Source organism: Pelecanus crispus, chromosome 5 (genome assembly GCF_030463565.1).
Source record: "Pelecanus crispus isolate bPelCri1 chromosome 5, bPelCri1.pri, whole genome shotgun sequence".
In the NCBI taxonomy this organism is placed as follows: domain Eukaryota; kingdom Metazoa; phylum Chordata; class Aves; order Pelecaniformes; family Pelecanidae; genus Pelecanus; species Pelecanus crispus.
Window position 1 is genome coordinate 10,096,192 of NC_134647.1, and position 15,780 is coordinate 10,111,971.

Genomic DNA, 15,780 nt, shown 5'->3' on the forward strand with positions numbered 1-15,780 from the left:
AAGTCTTTGGAAAAAAGTTAATTGCCATATGCTCAGGAAAGACATTTGCTTTCTTAACACCTACAGTTGGAGATTTTTTTCTCATTGAATACCCTCCATCCCCCTTAGGCCCCAAGACCTGACCTTTCCCCATGTGCAGCACCTCCTTGGCATGTGTGAGATGGTTCCAGCTCCTACTGTTGAGCTGACTGCATACATGTCATGTTCCTGGTCCACAGGCCTAAGGGAAAGCCGTGCCTTCTTTATACTGATTATTTCGTATAATTGCCTTAGGCCAATTGGAAGCTGAGCAACAGATTTAAGTACTGAATGTGGAATCAGTAGTAGCTCTCTGTCTGGTCAAGGAGCTTGAAGCTCTTGTTTTTATGCATTGCCTGGTTCAATGCAACTTAGAATAAAGTGAGTCATGTACAAGCTCCTTCAGTATTGACTGATCATGGGATGCTGTGGAAGGAGACTGTTTTTCTGTGTTTTCTGTGTTTTCTGTGTTTTCAGTGTTCTCCGTCTGCTTTTATACAGAGTAAAGAGGAAAGCTATCTCTCTGGAATTCAGAAAGGAAAAAATCCTAGGGCAGATGAGGGAAGAGACTCTAAAAAGTCTGAGATGAAAACTTGATTAGACCATGAAATGGGGCCTGGCTAAAAAACAAAAAGGCAGGTCTATGAGGCAGGGATTGAATGAGATTTTCTTGACAATCAGGGATTTCAGTGGGAACCCTGAGAGCTGGTGAGATGGTGAGGATAGAGGACAATGGATATCAACAAAAAGGGTTTTATGGTTCCCATGATCATCTTATAGTGGCCCTGCTGTGAGAAAAGGGATTGATAAGGAAAACCCTGGAATGAGCTACACAAAGTGTAGGAAAAAAAAAGTTAGGAGTGGAGTGAGGAGACACAGCTTGAATAAGACAAGCCACAGCAAGAGAGAAAAGTCTTCTCTTTTGAGAATCTTTTGAGAATTTAAGCCAATTGAATGCTGAAACTGGATTCTGTCTTTGCCACACAGCCCTTGTGCAATACAGTGAGTTTAAACTAAGATTGCGCAGGCGATCAGTAATTGTGTTTGTCACTCTTTGGACATGCAGTAAATTAATCCATAGTCTGATTTAAGAAATGTTCCTGAATGAGGATGAAAGTTGTGCTCTGAACATGCAAAGTGCTGTAGAGCACCTAATTAAATGAGTATCATATTGAGGATCTAAAATTAGTGTAGATTTTTATTTAATAACTTGATTCAGTTCTTTTTGTCCAGAAAGCAATCATAGTCTTTCCTCTTTAGAGTCATGTTGTGAGGAAGTCTAATGTATGTACAGATACAGAGGGTCTAGTAATCCCAGTACATTGGTGTATTTGGGTCTGGAGGGAAAGGGAGAGTGCTTATTTTCAGTACTAGAACAATAGATTAGTTGCAAGAAAAGCCTGATAAGTTTGGAGACAAACTGATAGCAGCTTCCTCAGAACTAAAACAGTTTTTGCCCTGCAGGCTTCTCTTTTTTTATTCAACTGTATCAGCTAATCTAATAAAACATACGATTGTCTTCTACAAACGACTTGGTTATATCCGTTGACCTGTGACAACACTACTCTGTATGTGTGTATGTGCACTTTATATTTGAAACAATAGATTAAGTGCAAAACTGTGAATTACAAAGGAACATTACCTGGAGACAGTATTTCATTTCAGAAGGGTATGTGTTTCTGCATATATATACACACACGCTATACTACACTCCTGTTAAACAAGTCATAATGCAGTGAAATTTGAACATATTTTTATGCATAGTTGATGAAAGGGGGGAAAAAAAAAGAATTTTTAAATGATCTTTTGCTTTCACTTCAGTGACCAAGGAGTTTATGTCAGTGATGGAAGATGATGTTATGGTTTGATTTGGACTATTAATTACTATGTCAGCTGGATTCAGAATGATTAAATCTTCTGTTTGCATCCCTCACTGAAGGCTTTTTCAAATGGAACAGCTGAGGCTCTATTTTGTAGAATTTGGTTCTGGGATAATTTGGGCTTTGTTGTCAGTAGATGCTTGGTGTCTTAAGTACCAGTAGAGGGAGGCAGTCCTTATATACACGTTTTGATAATTTCCTTTTGGCTATCTTTGGGCTTCTGTGTGCGCAGTTGCAGTGGGTTTGGATGGCCTTATGAAGGCACGAATGCAGACGGAGAAGTTTTCAACTCTTGTTTCTTGAGTTCTGCTATGGGGAACCAGTTACCTGAGATTGGGTGCTGCAGTCTTCAGTTTGTTTGTTGGATCATTGCTTTGTTGGCTGTGTTGGTCTCGTGTTAGATCTTTTGTTATTTTTGCCACATATTTTTGCTTCTCTGTAAGTTAAAAAGCTTTTAAAACCAAAAAACATAAGTATTAGACTCAGATATACCTGAAGTCACCATTTGTAGTCATCATTCCAGTATCCACATGTGAAAATAGCTATCTTACTAAAAGTCAAACATAAAAGCCGAAAGTTGGGCATATTGGGTTGTTCAGCTGTGTTCTTCAAATACAGCACCAGACTGAGGGTGGGTGAAGCTGCAGTGAATTGCTGTCTCCTGCATCTCCTGTTTGCAGCATCAGAGTTGTACACAACTTTGCTTAGCCTCTGATCTAGTAAGAAGTCTTTTGAATGTCTAACTAAATACGTGTTGCCAAAGAGTAATGAGATCTCCATCAGTATTAGATTAAAAGCCTAATCATACGCAAGCTAAGACCCTTGTTTGAAAGGGGGGGCTGAGTTTCCAGACAAGTTTGCTCCACTGTTGCACATAACTCAGCTGGACTGTGGAAGCTGCCAGCTGCCACGAGTAGAGAAGTGAAGCAAGTAGCCTGGCTGGGATGACAAGCTGCAACAGGTCTTCCTCTGTAACATCCCCAGTCTGACAGCCTGATAGGATTTCGGGGGGAGGGAGGCAGCTACTCCACACCATTAGTCTGTGCCTAGGAAGCCTCCCTTGCTTAGCCAGGGTCTTTGAGGGACAGACAATTTGACTGATATTGTGAGCTATTTGTCAAAAGGAAAGCTGACGCACTGATACTAGGTGTGACTTCCCTTTAGGCAGAAGTCGCATTATGAAATACTTGTTATTTTATAACAAGTGACATTTTACAGTGGTCTCGCCTGTCCTCTAACATTACAGACCTTTTTTTTTTTTTTTTGTCTGGCAGTAGGGCTGGATTCTTTTGCAAAAATGTGTGTCTTCTGAAGGTATTTGGTAAGGGAAAATACTGGCTTCTGTTGGAATTTAGTGTTCGTTTTTAAGCTGGCCAGCCAGTACATGGTTTATGTGTATTCACAAACAGATATTTCACAAGTATATGCTTTGCATTTGGTAAAGTTTATGTATTTCAAATGGCTGAGAAGGAGGTACTAACGGAGTACAAATTTCCCAGGGGAACCGCATACTAGGACTGAGGCTCTTGTAGAACATTTAGGGTTATTTTCTCCATCCCACAGTACTGATACTGTCATGCAATACAAATCCAGCATTTGGTGAACTGTATATTTTTCAAACAAAAAATGCCTAATCTGAAACAGGAATCGTCTGAACATTGTATTTTCAAATGTTTCCTTAGGGAATATTACATCACCATGGTGAAATGGGTAAGCAACACCAAAGCTGTGGTGAGATGGTTAAACAGACCTCAGAATATCTCCATCCTTACAGTTTGTGAAACCACAACTGGGGCTTGCAGCAGGGTAAGTCGGATTTTTTCCTAAGCTCCCTTTTCAAGGTTTCTTCCTGCATTTTGTTTTCATATTCAGAAAAAGATTTTCAGAAATCAGTTTGCAGATGCAGTAGTTGCAAGCTGAATATAATTAGTCAACAGGGAGGAAATAGATGTGAGAAAATTCCGAATCTGGTTAAATGATTTCATGCAATTAGCAACTTTGAGTGACATTTTCAGAATTACTAAGCTTTGTTCATTCATTAACTTCAGTGGAAAATGCAGTTGCTGAACATCGTGTACTTTGGATATAGCTAGCACAGTGACAAGCTTGTCTTCCATCAGATATTTTCAGCTGCCTGGTTTCTCCTCTCTCCCCCTACAGAGTTTCATTTCAGATCTTTCTGTCTCTCACAGCTTACATACGTTTAAGGAGAAGGTGTAAAATTCTGATAATTCCTGCAAATTCGATAGCAGAATTAAATAACATTAGAAAAAAATAGAATTGAAAGGCCACAGGGATATTTCATTTTGGATGTAAGTCAAGCTGAAATACATTTTTCTATTTGAATCCAGCCACATCCCATCCCTTGACCCAGACTTTGACTTCTGACACTCCTGCGTTACATCTCTCAGTTTTCACAGTCAGTCTTGCATCTTGAATGCAGTTGGCAACTTTCCCTTTTGAGTCACAATCTCTTCCCAGAACCAGCTAAAGGGATAAATATTTTCTATACGTGCTAATACCGGTACCAACAGATGCTTCGAAGGAGAGGGTGTAATTTGTCAGTGTAAATGGTTATGAGTGATTAATGTAGGTCTAGGTTTAGCCTCTGAGTCAAAAGGCTCCCATCAGTGCCTGCCACTGAAGTCGGTCATGTTAAAGTCTTAGGGATTACTTCCGAGCTTGTCTGCTTCTTTTGCTACATGGTGCAGGTTGCGTTTCCTGGCTCAGAAACTGTGAATAAGTCCCCAGACTATGGATTAAGATTGCGAACATGGAGTTATGTTGATTGGGTTGCTCTTTACCTGGTTCCTGCAAGCCTTGTGCTCTTTTATTAAGAAAGTCGGTCGGGAACCACTGTGAGCAGTCACTTCTGAACGGACACACTTGTGTGCTCCAAGGTCAATTGGACTTGCCTGAAGTAGGTGTCCAGGGAGCTGTAAACCGGGACATAATGTAAGAGAGAGAGACTGAGAAGTCCCGCTCCAGAAGAAATAAAGTGCAGCGAAGGACCTTGTAGGTGGGTGAGGAAGGGCAGCGATGCAGTGTCGCCGTAGTGAGCACAGCTCAGACAGGACTCATGCTTGTGACCCTGGACAGCTCCTCCAGTGGGATAAGGTGGTGCTCTTGAATTCAGTAACGGGTGAGGAAAGGCCGTATTGTGAGAATTTAACATTGTATCAGACCATTTGATTTCAACTGTAAACCTATCAGGTTTGGGGTTTTTTTTTAGCATTTTACACATGTTCTGAATTCCAAAAAGTACTGTATAAAACCAGCTGCTATGGTAGGAACAAATTTTTCATTTTTCACGCCATATATGTACAGATGCTTCTATAGCTAATAAATTTTCATTACTTCAGTGTGACTGTGGCAGTTTACAACAGTTGACATATATTCTATATTTTTTCCAACAATGTGTCCATGGTACTTGGGTGTTTTTTTAGATGGCTTGATGTGAACTATGAGTGTGACCAATAAAAACCAATCATTTCCATTTATTCTTTTTCTCTTCACTAATGCCACACTACAACCCATTAAAGCAAGGGACTGTGATTTGAAAAGGTCTCACACTTTGAGCTTGATCCTGGCTGTTTGCCCAGTGTTGATGAAGGACCTAAAATATCCAGTTGTCAGATGATGCCTAGAGGTAAAAAACAAATAGAACTGCCTGTGTAAAGCTTCTTGATAGCTAATCAGAAAGGACTGAAAAAGTCATTCTTAGGTCCCCTGTGGTGTTCTACCAAAAACTCTGAATAAAGCAGCTGACTTTGTAATTAAATTATCATTTGTTTCAATGTAAGTGCCAGTGAAGAGATGTGAAGATTGTAACACAGTAGAAAAAAAACACAAAATAGCTAAAGACATTTGCTGAATGTGGGGAATATTTTTGATATAGCTATTCCATAAACACAATTTTTTCTTTTTTAGAAATATGAAATGCAGTCAGACTTGTGGCTTCCTAAACAGGTATAGTATAAATGTTATTTCTGGGTGTATAATGTGTAATTGCTTCATTGTCATTTTTATTTAATTGTAAGTTATTTTATAAGCTATTAAAATCAATCCCTTTTAAAATTGAATACTTCTCAGGATCCTGAATTAATTTAACAGCTGAGGATTATAGCAGTGTCTGTGTAAACTTTCAGATGGCAGCTTGTTTCTCTGGTAGCAGAATTCCTGTCACAGCATCACATAGAGGACATTTCACTATCTAGCTGACCATGTCAGTGGTGGAAAGAGATATGCACTTCCAGCAAGCAGTTCAGCCCTTTGAACTGAGACACCTGTCTGGGTTTTGGAGGCAATGTTCCCTTCAGTTTCCAATCTCTGCATTCAGTTAAGTAAGCACTTAGATGACCAGCTGATTAACTACCTAACTCTTGGGTGGTTAAAGATAGATCAGACAAATCCCATTCCAAGCATGTCCTATATACTGTGCTGATTTTTTTCTGTTTAAATAATAACCTCACCAAATTAAAGCCAAACGAGTTCAAAGATTAGAGGTCATACAGGCTATAATTGGAATGCATAAGAATATTTCTAAATTCATACCCAGCACAGTATGTTGAACTAATATGTCAGCAAATGATTCCGTTTTCATAGCTTCAGAAGAGCTATCCAATAAATGGATGAAACACATTCTATTTAAAATACATTTCAGGCTTCATTTTGCAATGTGCAAATGAGAAATCATTTTTAAAAATCTATGCTTTATAGCAAGCCGTTTTCTGTTAATATTTCTGTGTAAAGTTAGACATGGAGACATGGTATCACATCAGGCTACAATTTATCGTAAGACCTTGTTTCAGGGTATCAGTTCAATGTGCTTATTTTTTCCATACAACTTTATCAAAATCTGTGGATGTTAAGCGTGTACTTAGTAATGTTTTGCTGAGTCCAGACCATGGAAACATTTGTTCTCCTCATCACTAGTAGGACTTATCTGTGTCACTACTTGTATGTCTGTAAAGGAATGTATCCTGGAAAGTCCTGCTGCATTAGGGATCAGACTACCAGACTTTTCATTGGGAGGGAGAGTTTTGCAAGGGCTGTAACCCGTGCTTTAGGAAAAGATTGCACAATGGTAACTACTAGCATGAACTACATTTACCTTTAGCCACCACATTTTTGTTATTCTTAGCAGAATATATTTAAAATCTAAGGATTTTTCTCCAGTTATCTTATGAGCACAGCAACTACCAAAACCAAGGAGACAAAAAACCTAAACTGATGTTTTGTTAAGAAGTTTAGTGGGAAGTGTGACAAACTAACACAATCTTGCATTTATAGAACGAAGAACCAGTTTTCTCCAAGGACGGCAGTAAGTTCTTCATGACTGTCCCAGTGAAGCAGGGAGGCCGGGGCGAATTTCACCACATCGCCATGTTTATTGTTCAGGTAAGGTTTTGGTTTAGGCTATTTTTAATATCCTAGTGGTCATCTAGGACTTTTACTGAGGACACATGGCCCAAGCAAAGGCTTGCACTTTAATAGAGTCTGAACACTTGTGTCGTGGTCATTTGTCCTGTCTAGGTTGTCACTTGGTGCAGAGGGACATATTTATAACTTCTTGCAGAATAAGTGGAGCTCTCTCTTCTTAGACCTCTGCTGTGGCGGCACATAAGGTCTGTAAATGAAAGGTACTTCCAAAGTACTCTCTCTGGGAGATTTCATGTTCTCTTTGTACCTCTATAGACAAGCAGAGATGTTTTCTTGTTAAACCCTTCTGTCAATAATAACATTCTATAGCCTTAGAAATTCAAGAGACCTGTAGAAACGCTCATTTTACCCTCTTTATATACACTATCTATGTGTAAGTATAATTTTAAATGTCAATTTAGAATATTCATAATTCTGGTCTTACATGTGGCAGTAAAGGGAGGCAATACCCAAAACTTAAAATTTTGTGAAAATTAGGACTCTTTTATTACCCTTTGCAGCATTTTCCAGTGGCTTCCATTTCCCAGGGTCATTGCTTTTTCCAAAGAAGAATCTGAAAGAAGATAAATTTGTACTATGACTTTGAAGGTCACCAGTATGAAGTTGTGATGAACTAATAAAGGAAATTATGCCCTGGAACGGAGCACTGCAAGGCATCTATTTAAATCAGCAGAGCATTAATCCAGGTAGTTTAGCAGAGCCATATGACATAGGAGAGATTATCAAGGTACCCAAAACATCAAAATAGCAGACTTGGCACCAGGCAACTCTATTATCTCCCTTTATGACAGTGTTCTGGTATGAACATTATTAAGTCTGAAATATGTTCACGGTGTACTGCAGACAGAAAAAGAGCAAAAGAACTTTAATGAAAATTTAACCTGAAGAAGCAACAAGAAGATACTAATTCACTAGAGTAAATGTGTCAAGAAAGAATCAGACAAGAAAAAAGGGATCAAAGATATGTCAAATTCTATCTTCTAAAGAAAACAGTAACTCAGATGACGATCTGGTAAAGGTGTATTAATATAATAACCACACAGAAATTCACACCGAAACAAAAACATTTAGTCAATCAAGTCTTAGTTTGGTTTCTTTCCCAATATGAATAAGTATCTTTAAAATACATGAAATAATGATGATGTAGACCTGAAAATTAACGTGGAGCATTCCCAAGGATGTTGCAGATACAATCAAATTTGCCTTAAGCCTGTAGGCTCTGACATTTTTCAATACTAAAGAGCCCAGGAAAATTGATCATAATTCAGGAAAATATTAAGCAAAAGATGGAGCCCACTCCTATTCAATAAGATAATTAAATATATACCTACTTTCAAATACATGTTTTAATCCCACCAGAACAATGTTTAAAGTCAAGCTTACAGTTAAGAGTTTAGAGTTCTATCCCTTTTAGGCAGAATTAGAGCCCTGGGTACTGTGCAGCTCCAAAAATCAAAAATACTTCTATTTTGACCACCATCACCATGAATAAACAAGTCTGAATGGTATCACCAATGACAAATTTGCCTTTAAGTATATAGAGGCTCCTGAGAAGAAGAGGAAATGTGATACCCCATGTATCAACCATTATTCATCAATAAGCAACATACTGTGTGGTAATGGGGCTGATACAGAGCAATAAAGGACAGGAAATGTGTTTATATGATGTGTTTTACACACTGCATTAATCTGATTGTCCATTATTTCTAAAGCAAACATGGAGGCATAAAAATTATATTAACCGTTGCACATAAAGTCTTTTGTCACATCAGATGTTTGTCACACCTTGTGAGAGCCACAGCAGCATAACAGGTGCCCTGCAGAATTTAAAGCAGTTGCCAGGTCGCCGGTACCGAGATGATCACACTTTTTTTGTGATGGAGCTTGGATAACGTTGAAATTTAACATTCAGACTCTTGTTACTTCTCTGTACTACTCAGTATAGACATCAGCTCATTAACAGCAATCAGCCTCCAAATGCAGGAAAGTTAAAACACAGAACCAACGTGAACATACAGTGACAAAAGTAAATTTTAATGGCTCGCTTTAGATTAATTTAATCGCTGAGGCTTATTTGTCAATCTTACAAGTGCTGCCAAATTATGGTCTTTCTTGGGCTGCATTTCTTTCACTTTATTTTAGAAAAGCATGTGTCAGTGATATAATCAAAGCAGGTTAACAGAAGCATCTAATTAAATCTTCTTGCAAGGGGAGGTTACTGTTTAAAAGGTTACTGTCTATCATATATTATTTACTGTCTGAATGTAGAAGGCTAGATGACTGTTTTATTGTTTTCAAATGCTTTTAGTAACATGAAATATTTAAAGGAAACTAATCTCAAAATGGATTGAATTGTGTTATGTATCTAGAAATATCTTACTTGGGGTTTTGCAACTCTAGAAAGTCTCTTTTTTCCAACCACAGAATAAGAATTATAAAGTAACTTTAATGGATCAAGGCAAGAACTTCCTGCAAGCTTCATAAATTATGTATTATGGCTGTAACCTTGAAAAATAACCATGTTTATTAACGCTTGGCTGGGCTTTTTATTGCTGTTTCTTGTTAGATTCTGTGATCTCAATATTTAAATATCTCTTCCAATAGTTGCAACTTCTGTCTCTCTGGAGAAGAAATAGTCACTTATAATAAATCACTAATTTGTATTTTAATCATTCCTGGAGACAGCACTGAATATGAGAACCTTCCTGAACAAGGGAACCGTCATCATAAACATATGTATAGCACCTAGCACAGCGTCCTGATTTCAGTTGGTACTTGCAAGACTTGTCACAGGGTTGCTACATCGTTCTTTCTTTGTGGATCTGTTAGAAAACAGATCAGTTCTAAGGGACTTATTTCTGCCTTGCCATTTCCAGACACATCTCATAGGTGTCCTTCAGCATGTTCTGCTTTCTAGTTATTGCTGCTGTTGATGTAGAGCTCAGAGTTTACAAGGTACAGTTCAGAAATACAGGGATTAAAAAAAAACCTCTTTGCCTTTATGACTTTTTGTAGGCCACATAACCACTGAGGCCGCTGTGATTAGGTATGGACTGGTGCTCCGGATTCACAGGGCGCAAGGCCAGAAAGCGCCATTAGATCCTCCTTCTCACCTCCTTTGTAACTCCAGCTGCTCACTTTCAGAATTTATATATCCAGGCCAAGCATCATAGCCCTAGTGGAGAAAAAAACGCTCTTCAAGTATGTTCATGGTTGAAGTTTTAATCTTCAGAAGCCTAAGCAAGAATTTTACCTTTTGCAGTAGGAAGCACTCTCGAATGAGCTTCTTGCTCTTCAGGTTTCATTGGTTTTAACCTGTGTCTGATGAGGAGTCTGCTGCAGCTTCCAGCCAGAGTTTGGTTTTATCTCAAGGTAGATATGTACTGCATCCTGACGTTTCTGAATTCAGTTCCTGGTGCATTGCCTGAGAAAGCTGTCATCGCTTTCTTTGAGAGAGGTTTTAAATTTCCCCTTGCAGTATTCTCCTAGGCTCACACTGGGGTAGAAACAATTTATGAGAGGGAGCAAGCGGTGGTCCCCAACTTGTAAGCATTTGGTTTAGTTGCCAAAATTTGGAGGCTGCTCTTAGACTCTCCTTATAGACCCTGGACAAAGAGAGGCTTCTCCAGAGTGCATGGTGGAACAGGGGCTTTAACTAGATTTAGATCCTGTGAACTTCCGTGTCTGTGCGGTGCATTTCTTGTAGAGGTTTGCCATCCTCCTCGGATGAGGGTGGTGTTGGTGTCCTGTCTTGGCACAGCAGCTTTGCAGTAATCTTGGCTCAGTACAAGCATGTGATAAACGTGAAAGCTTGGTGAGCACACTCTGGTGCAGAGTTTTGGTTACAGGGCTCTGAGTTAGATTCCCCTGTTATGCCCCTGTAAAAGAAACGAAACACTAAGAGAAACAAAACTTGAAGTATAGGACTTGTATTGTGTATTGGCACGTGGGCAACTGAAAGGAAAATTGTGATGGAAACTGAGATGATTTTAACGACTTTGAAAAGTTTATATATGGAAGGGAAAGGGTGCTTGAAGTTCAGGCCTGTCAAAATGTGAGGTTTGTGATTTAAAGATGCTAGGTTGCACATTAAAGTTTAAAAAGATGTAATCAGTAATGACACGCAGACAATCCTGCTAGGCAAAGAAAAATGTAACAAGTAAGGTGGAAGTTAATATTTTTCCATCTCTCTCCAGGCTAAAAGTGAACAAATCAGTGTGAGACACCTGACGTCAGGAAACTGGGAAGTTATCAAAATCCTGGCATATGATGAAAATACTCAAAAGATGTAAGCACTATTCTCTTTGTTTATGAAAATATCTGAGTTATTGAAGTGGAATCCATTTAACTGGAAATAGTGTATCTAAAATTAAGTAACAATATTTCTTTCATTTTTGAGCATTACCATAAATTTTACACTCCCAAGTACATAAAATGCAGTTGTCAGACAATTTATCTGACAGTGTATTATTGCATGTGTTTTTATGCTGAGGGAAAAGGAGCATACTGTGACATCAGTTGACTCACTGTATTTTTTAAATAAAAAAAATCAACACACAATACAGCAATTTTGGTGGCCCTTTCCTGGATTTCAGAAAAGAAATCATAGCAAATTTTTACTTGATAAGATCCCCAAATCTTCAGTTTTCATGCTTACTTGGTTACTGCGTGAGATCTCTGGACTTTGTTTGGGGATCTGATTCAATCTCATAAATTCAAATTATTATCCAAGCCCCTGATTTTCACCCAGATCACTCAGAGAGAAATCTTTCCAAAGCCCATCTTAGCACTATATTGGGAAGGAAATGCAGCACATACTTGGTGATTTTTGGGAGCAGTAAAGATCTGACACAAAACATCTGAATGCTCCACATAACTTCAGTGGATCTTGGTTAGTCTTCATGTATATCTACATGTGACAAACATTAAATGGATGTGTCTAATTGGTATTTCAGCAAGGACCTTTTTGAGGCTGCAACAATGCCTATCATCTCTACTGGTACTGGAGAAACACCCTTTCTGACCAGTCTTTCCATGGGTTTTGAAAATATATCCGTGGAGAATTTCTTGATACTTCTCCAAGGTTCAGGTGTAAAAATGAGGTCTGGATGCACTCAGCCTGCAGAGAGGCGGCAGACTGCGTGTGGGTTGTCTCAGCCACTTGAGAGGACTTAGAATCATAGAATCCTTTAGGTTGGAAAAGACCTCTTACTCTCCTTCTGTAAACTGTAAAGCTGAAACTTTGTGGGGACCTCATCTGGGACACACCAAGGACTTGTCATGACATTCTTGCAGCAGCTCTACTAAGCCTCTTTCCACCCACGCAACCTTGTCTGTAAACCGTTGGCTAGGGTGCTAGCTTCTGTCTCTAGATAGAAGAAAAACTCATTCTACAGCTCAAAAAGGCTTTTGGGTATCATAAGGCCTATTGTAATTTATGATACAATTTCCTTGTGACCTTTTTCTACTCCTTGGATTTATATTGCAAACTCTTAGAGTAAAGGAGAAACTTTCTCTTCTGTATTTGTAATATACAGAAAGGGGTCCTGGTTGCTACTGAAGCTCCTGGGAATTACAGGAATTAAACAGAAACCATGAAATAATGTGTTCATCACTGTTATAATATGAAATCTTGTAGCATCTTAAGTAAGTACTCTGTATACTGGGTCTAAGTTTAATCATGGAGCTTAGGTTTACATATAAAGTATTTGATCTTCAGGTATATTTGGGAATTTTCAATTTTAAAAAATGTTATTTATGACATCTCTCACTTCTCTAAACACCACCCAAATCAGACAGTTTACCAAACTGAGTTTAACTTTGTTCGTCTTTTGGGCACAGTTATTTCTTAAGCACTGAAGAATCCCCAAGAGGAAGACAGCTACATAGGTAAGAAGTACATGCGGCTGTGTTAACAGCTTCTTCATCCCCGGCCATAAGTGCTATGATGATGTTCTGTGAGCTTAACTGCTGCTTTGGGGCTTGAGTAATCATTTATATTATTTAAAAATTAGTACATTTGAGCTGTAACAAGGAAAGAATCACGTTTTTTCAGAACTAAAAATGCCAATGATATTTTACATTTTTTAAAAAAAACGGAAAAGATTTTAATACAAAATATTTTTACCACTTACATTTTCACTAGTCCTTTATAAGCATCTAAAAACCTAACCCTAAATTCAAGCGTGTAGTATGAATATATTTTTAAAACTAGTGAAAATCTTCTAAATAAAACCAATATTTATGGGGTCTAATCATGCAATTTAAATGTGGGCAAAACACCTCCTTCTTACACAAAACTCAGTGCTTAAATCTGAAGTTAATGAGGCTTTTCATGGTGTCCTACTAACATTGTTACCCCGCGGCACTGCTAGTCATTGCTAGTCCTGCTTTGGGCAGGTTTTGGATCCTGTCCACATTCCCCAGTTTACAGAACAGTAGTCCACTGAGTCATCTGAAAAGAGTTTGCATCAGGCACAAAATAAGGCAGTGGTATTTCAGCAAGTTTAGGGACTGAAACAAATTTTATCACTCTGACGAGCTAATTTTTGGTTTATTGTATTTTATTGCAATGGAAAATGTTTCTGATCAATCTTTTCCCCAGTGTATCAACAGTGGGATCATTGAATCGTCAGTGTCTCTCATGCAACTTCTTGAAAGACCAGTGCACATACTTCAGTGCAAAGTTTAGCCCCATGAATAGGCACTTTTTACTGCACTGTAAAGGTAAGTCAAATGCACAGCGTGTAATAGTACTGTGTTTGCTTCTGAATTAATGTATTCCCTTAAGAAGTGCATTAGGCTGGAGTCTAACATTGAGCTCAGTAGTGGATTACTCAAAGTTCTGTACAGAGCTTATTGCAAGACTGTAAATAAAGATGTTCTGTATGAAAGCTAAATAATGTGATAGCAGAAAGCTGTTCCAATCCTAACCCTTCAGTCCTAGTAAAGGACATTGACTTAAATTTACTGTGAATAAAAATCCTTCACCAAAAAATGTGGAATGATGGTACTGTGGTTCATAACAGCTTCATTATAGTATGTATTAGGACTGATCTTGTGCAATTATGCCTAGTTAAAAAATGAGGGCCTGCTTTGTGTAACACTGTGTCTCTATGTGCTTATAAATTTATGCATAAGGTATATCTATACACACTCACCCACATATGTGTATATATATGTGTATGTGAGTATCTACCAAAAAACAGGTATGGTTTAATCCACAAAGACAGATCCTCCTTATCCATGGAACTGCAATAAATAACTTCTAGCTTTTTATTGTTAGCTGCATCCCAGTAGCACTAAATGGCAGCAGTTGGGTTCAGAGCTGGTATGTATAAACAGAATACTAGAACCATCCCACACTGATAAATTTATGACCTACACCCAGGAAATAAACACTGATAAATAAGTAACATTATAAAAACCGGTTCAGAAAAGCATTAGACAATCAATAATAAAGTTTATAGCTAGACGTGTTGACCTTGAAACTTGCAGTATTTTACAAACAATGTTCTCCCAGTATTTTTGCTCAGCTAGCATCAGATTGAAAACAGTAGAACACAATTCATCTGAAATACATGTGAATAGCCCATTGTATTTGCATGCATTTTTTCTATTTCTTTTGCAACTGTACATATTTTTTTTTCGCAAAAATAAAATATGTGCCTGCTTGAGAATTTAATCTATTCAAACAAACAAACTATGAATATATATTGGCTAAAATAAGGTTGTGGTTGTGGGTTTTCTTTGTGGAAGAGCACCTATAATACATAGCTTATTAAAAAAAAAAATATATACTGTTTGGTTTATAGATGGTTAAAGCTGTGGCAGAGGTTATAGAGCTAATCCTGAGGCCCTTATCTGAGTAAAAACTGCACTAGTAATGAGCTCCTCATGGTTTGAGCAGGGTTTTCCCTTGTGCTTGACATAGTACCTGTGGGGAAGGTCTCGGATTCCTGCAAGAAGAAGGGTTGGTTTATTGGGAAGAGTTTTTTGCCCTGAATCAGCAATGTGCTAGGGCCCAAAAACATAGCTTCTTGTTATTATTTTCGCAAAGTATATTCAGCCTGTAATTTTTAACATGTTCCTTTGATATAAAAATGTGGATGCCAGTAGGAGGTTGCACATGAAATTGCTCACAAGCTCATGACTTTCAGTGACTTTGGAGATGGCCATTCTCTGTTTGAGCTGGTAAGACTGTAGATCATCCTCCCAGGATTAAACCTACACTCCACTGAGTTGCAACCAGCAGAGTGCCCTGAGCTGCAGGTGTTGGGCAGGGATGATAAAACACCGTCATTAAGCTTTCCTACCTCTAACATTAATGTGTAGTTGTCAACCTGGGGTTATTCAGAGGTGCTTTCTTGTGTTTTGTCAGAGCTTGGCAATTATGGCAGCAGTGTGGTCCCCGTGTACTGCCACAGCTCTGCAAAAGGCC

General features: G+C 38.4%; 1 protein-coding gene across 1 annotated transcript in view; it reads left to right on the forward strand.

The window, feature by feature from the left end:
- The window catches only part of DPP10 (dipeptidyl peptidase like 10), a 250,190-nt gene that overhangs the window by 210,904 nt on the left and 23,506 nt on the right, over positions 1 to 15,780 (forward strand). The window contains exons 11-16 of the mRNA XM_075710366.1: positions 3,581 to 3,704; positions 5,829 to 5,867; positions 7,191 to 7,298; positions 11,537 to 11,628; positions 13,182 to 13,229; positions 13,945 to 14,066. Coding sequence (XP_075566481.1) covers positions 3,581 to 3,704; positions 5,829 to 5,867; positions 7,191 to 7,298; positions 11,537 to 11,628; positions 13,182 to 13,229; positions 13,945 to 14,066 — 533 coding nt within the window. The remainder of the gene's footprint in view (positions 1 to 3,580; positions 3,705 to 5,828; positions 5,868 to 7,190; positions 7,299 to 11,536; positions 11,629 to 13,181; positions 13,230 to 13,944; positions 14,067 to 15,780) is intronic.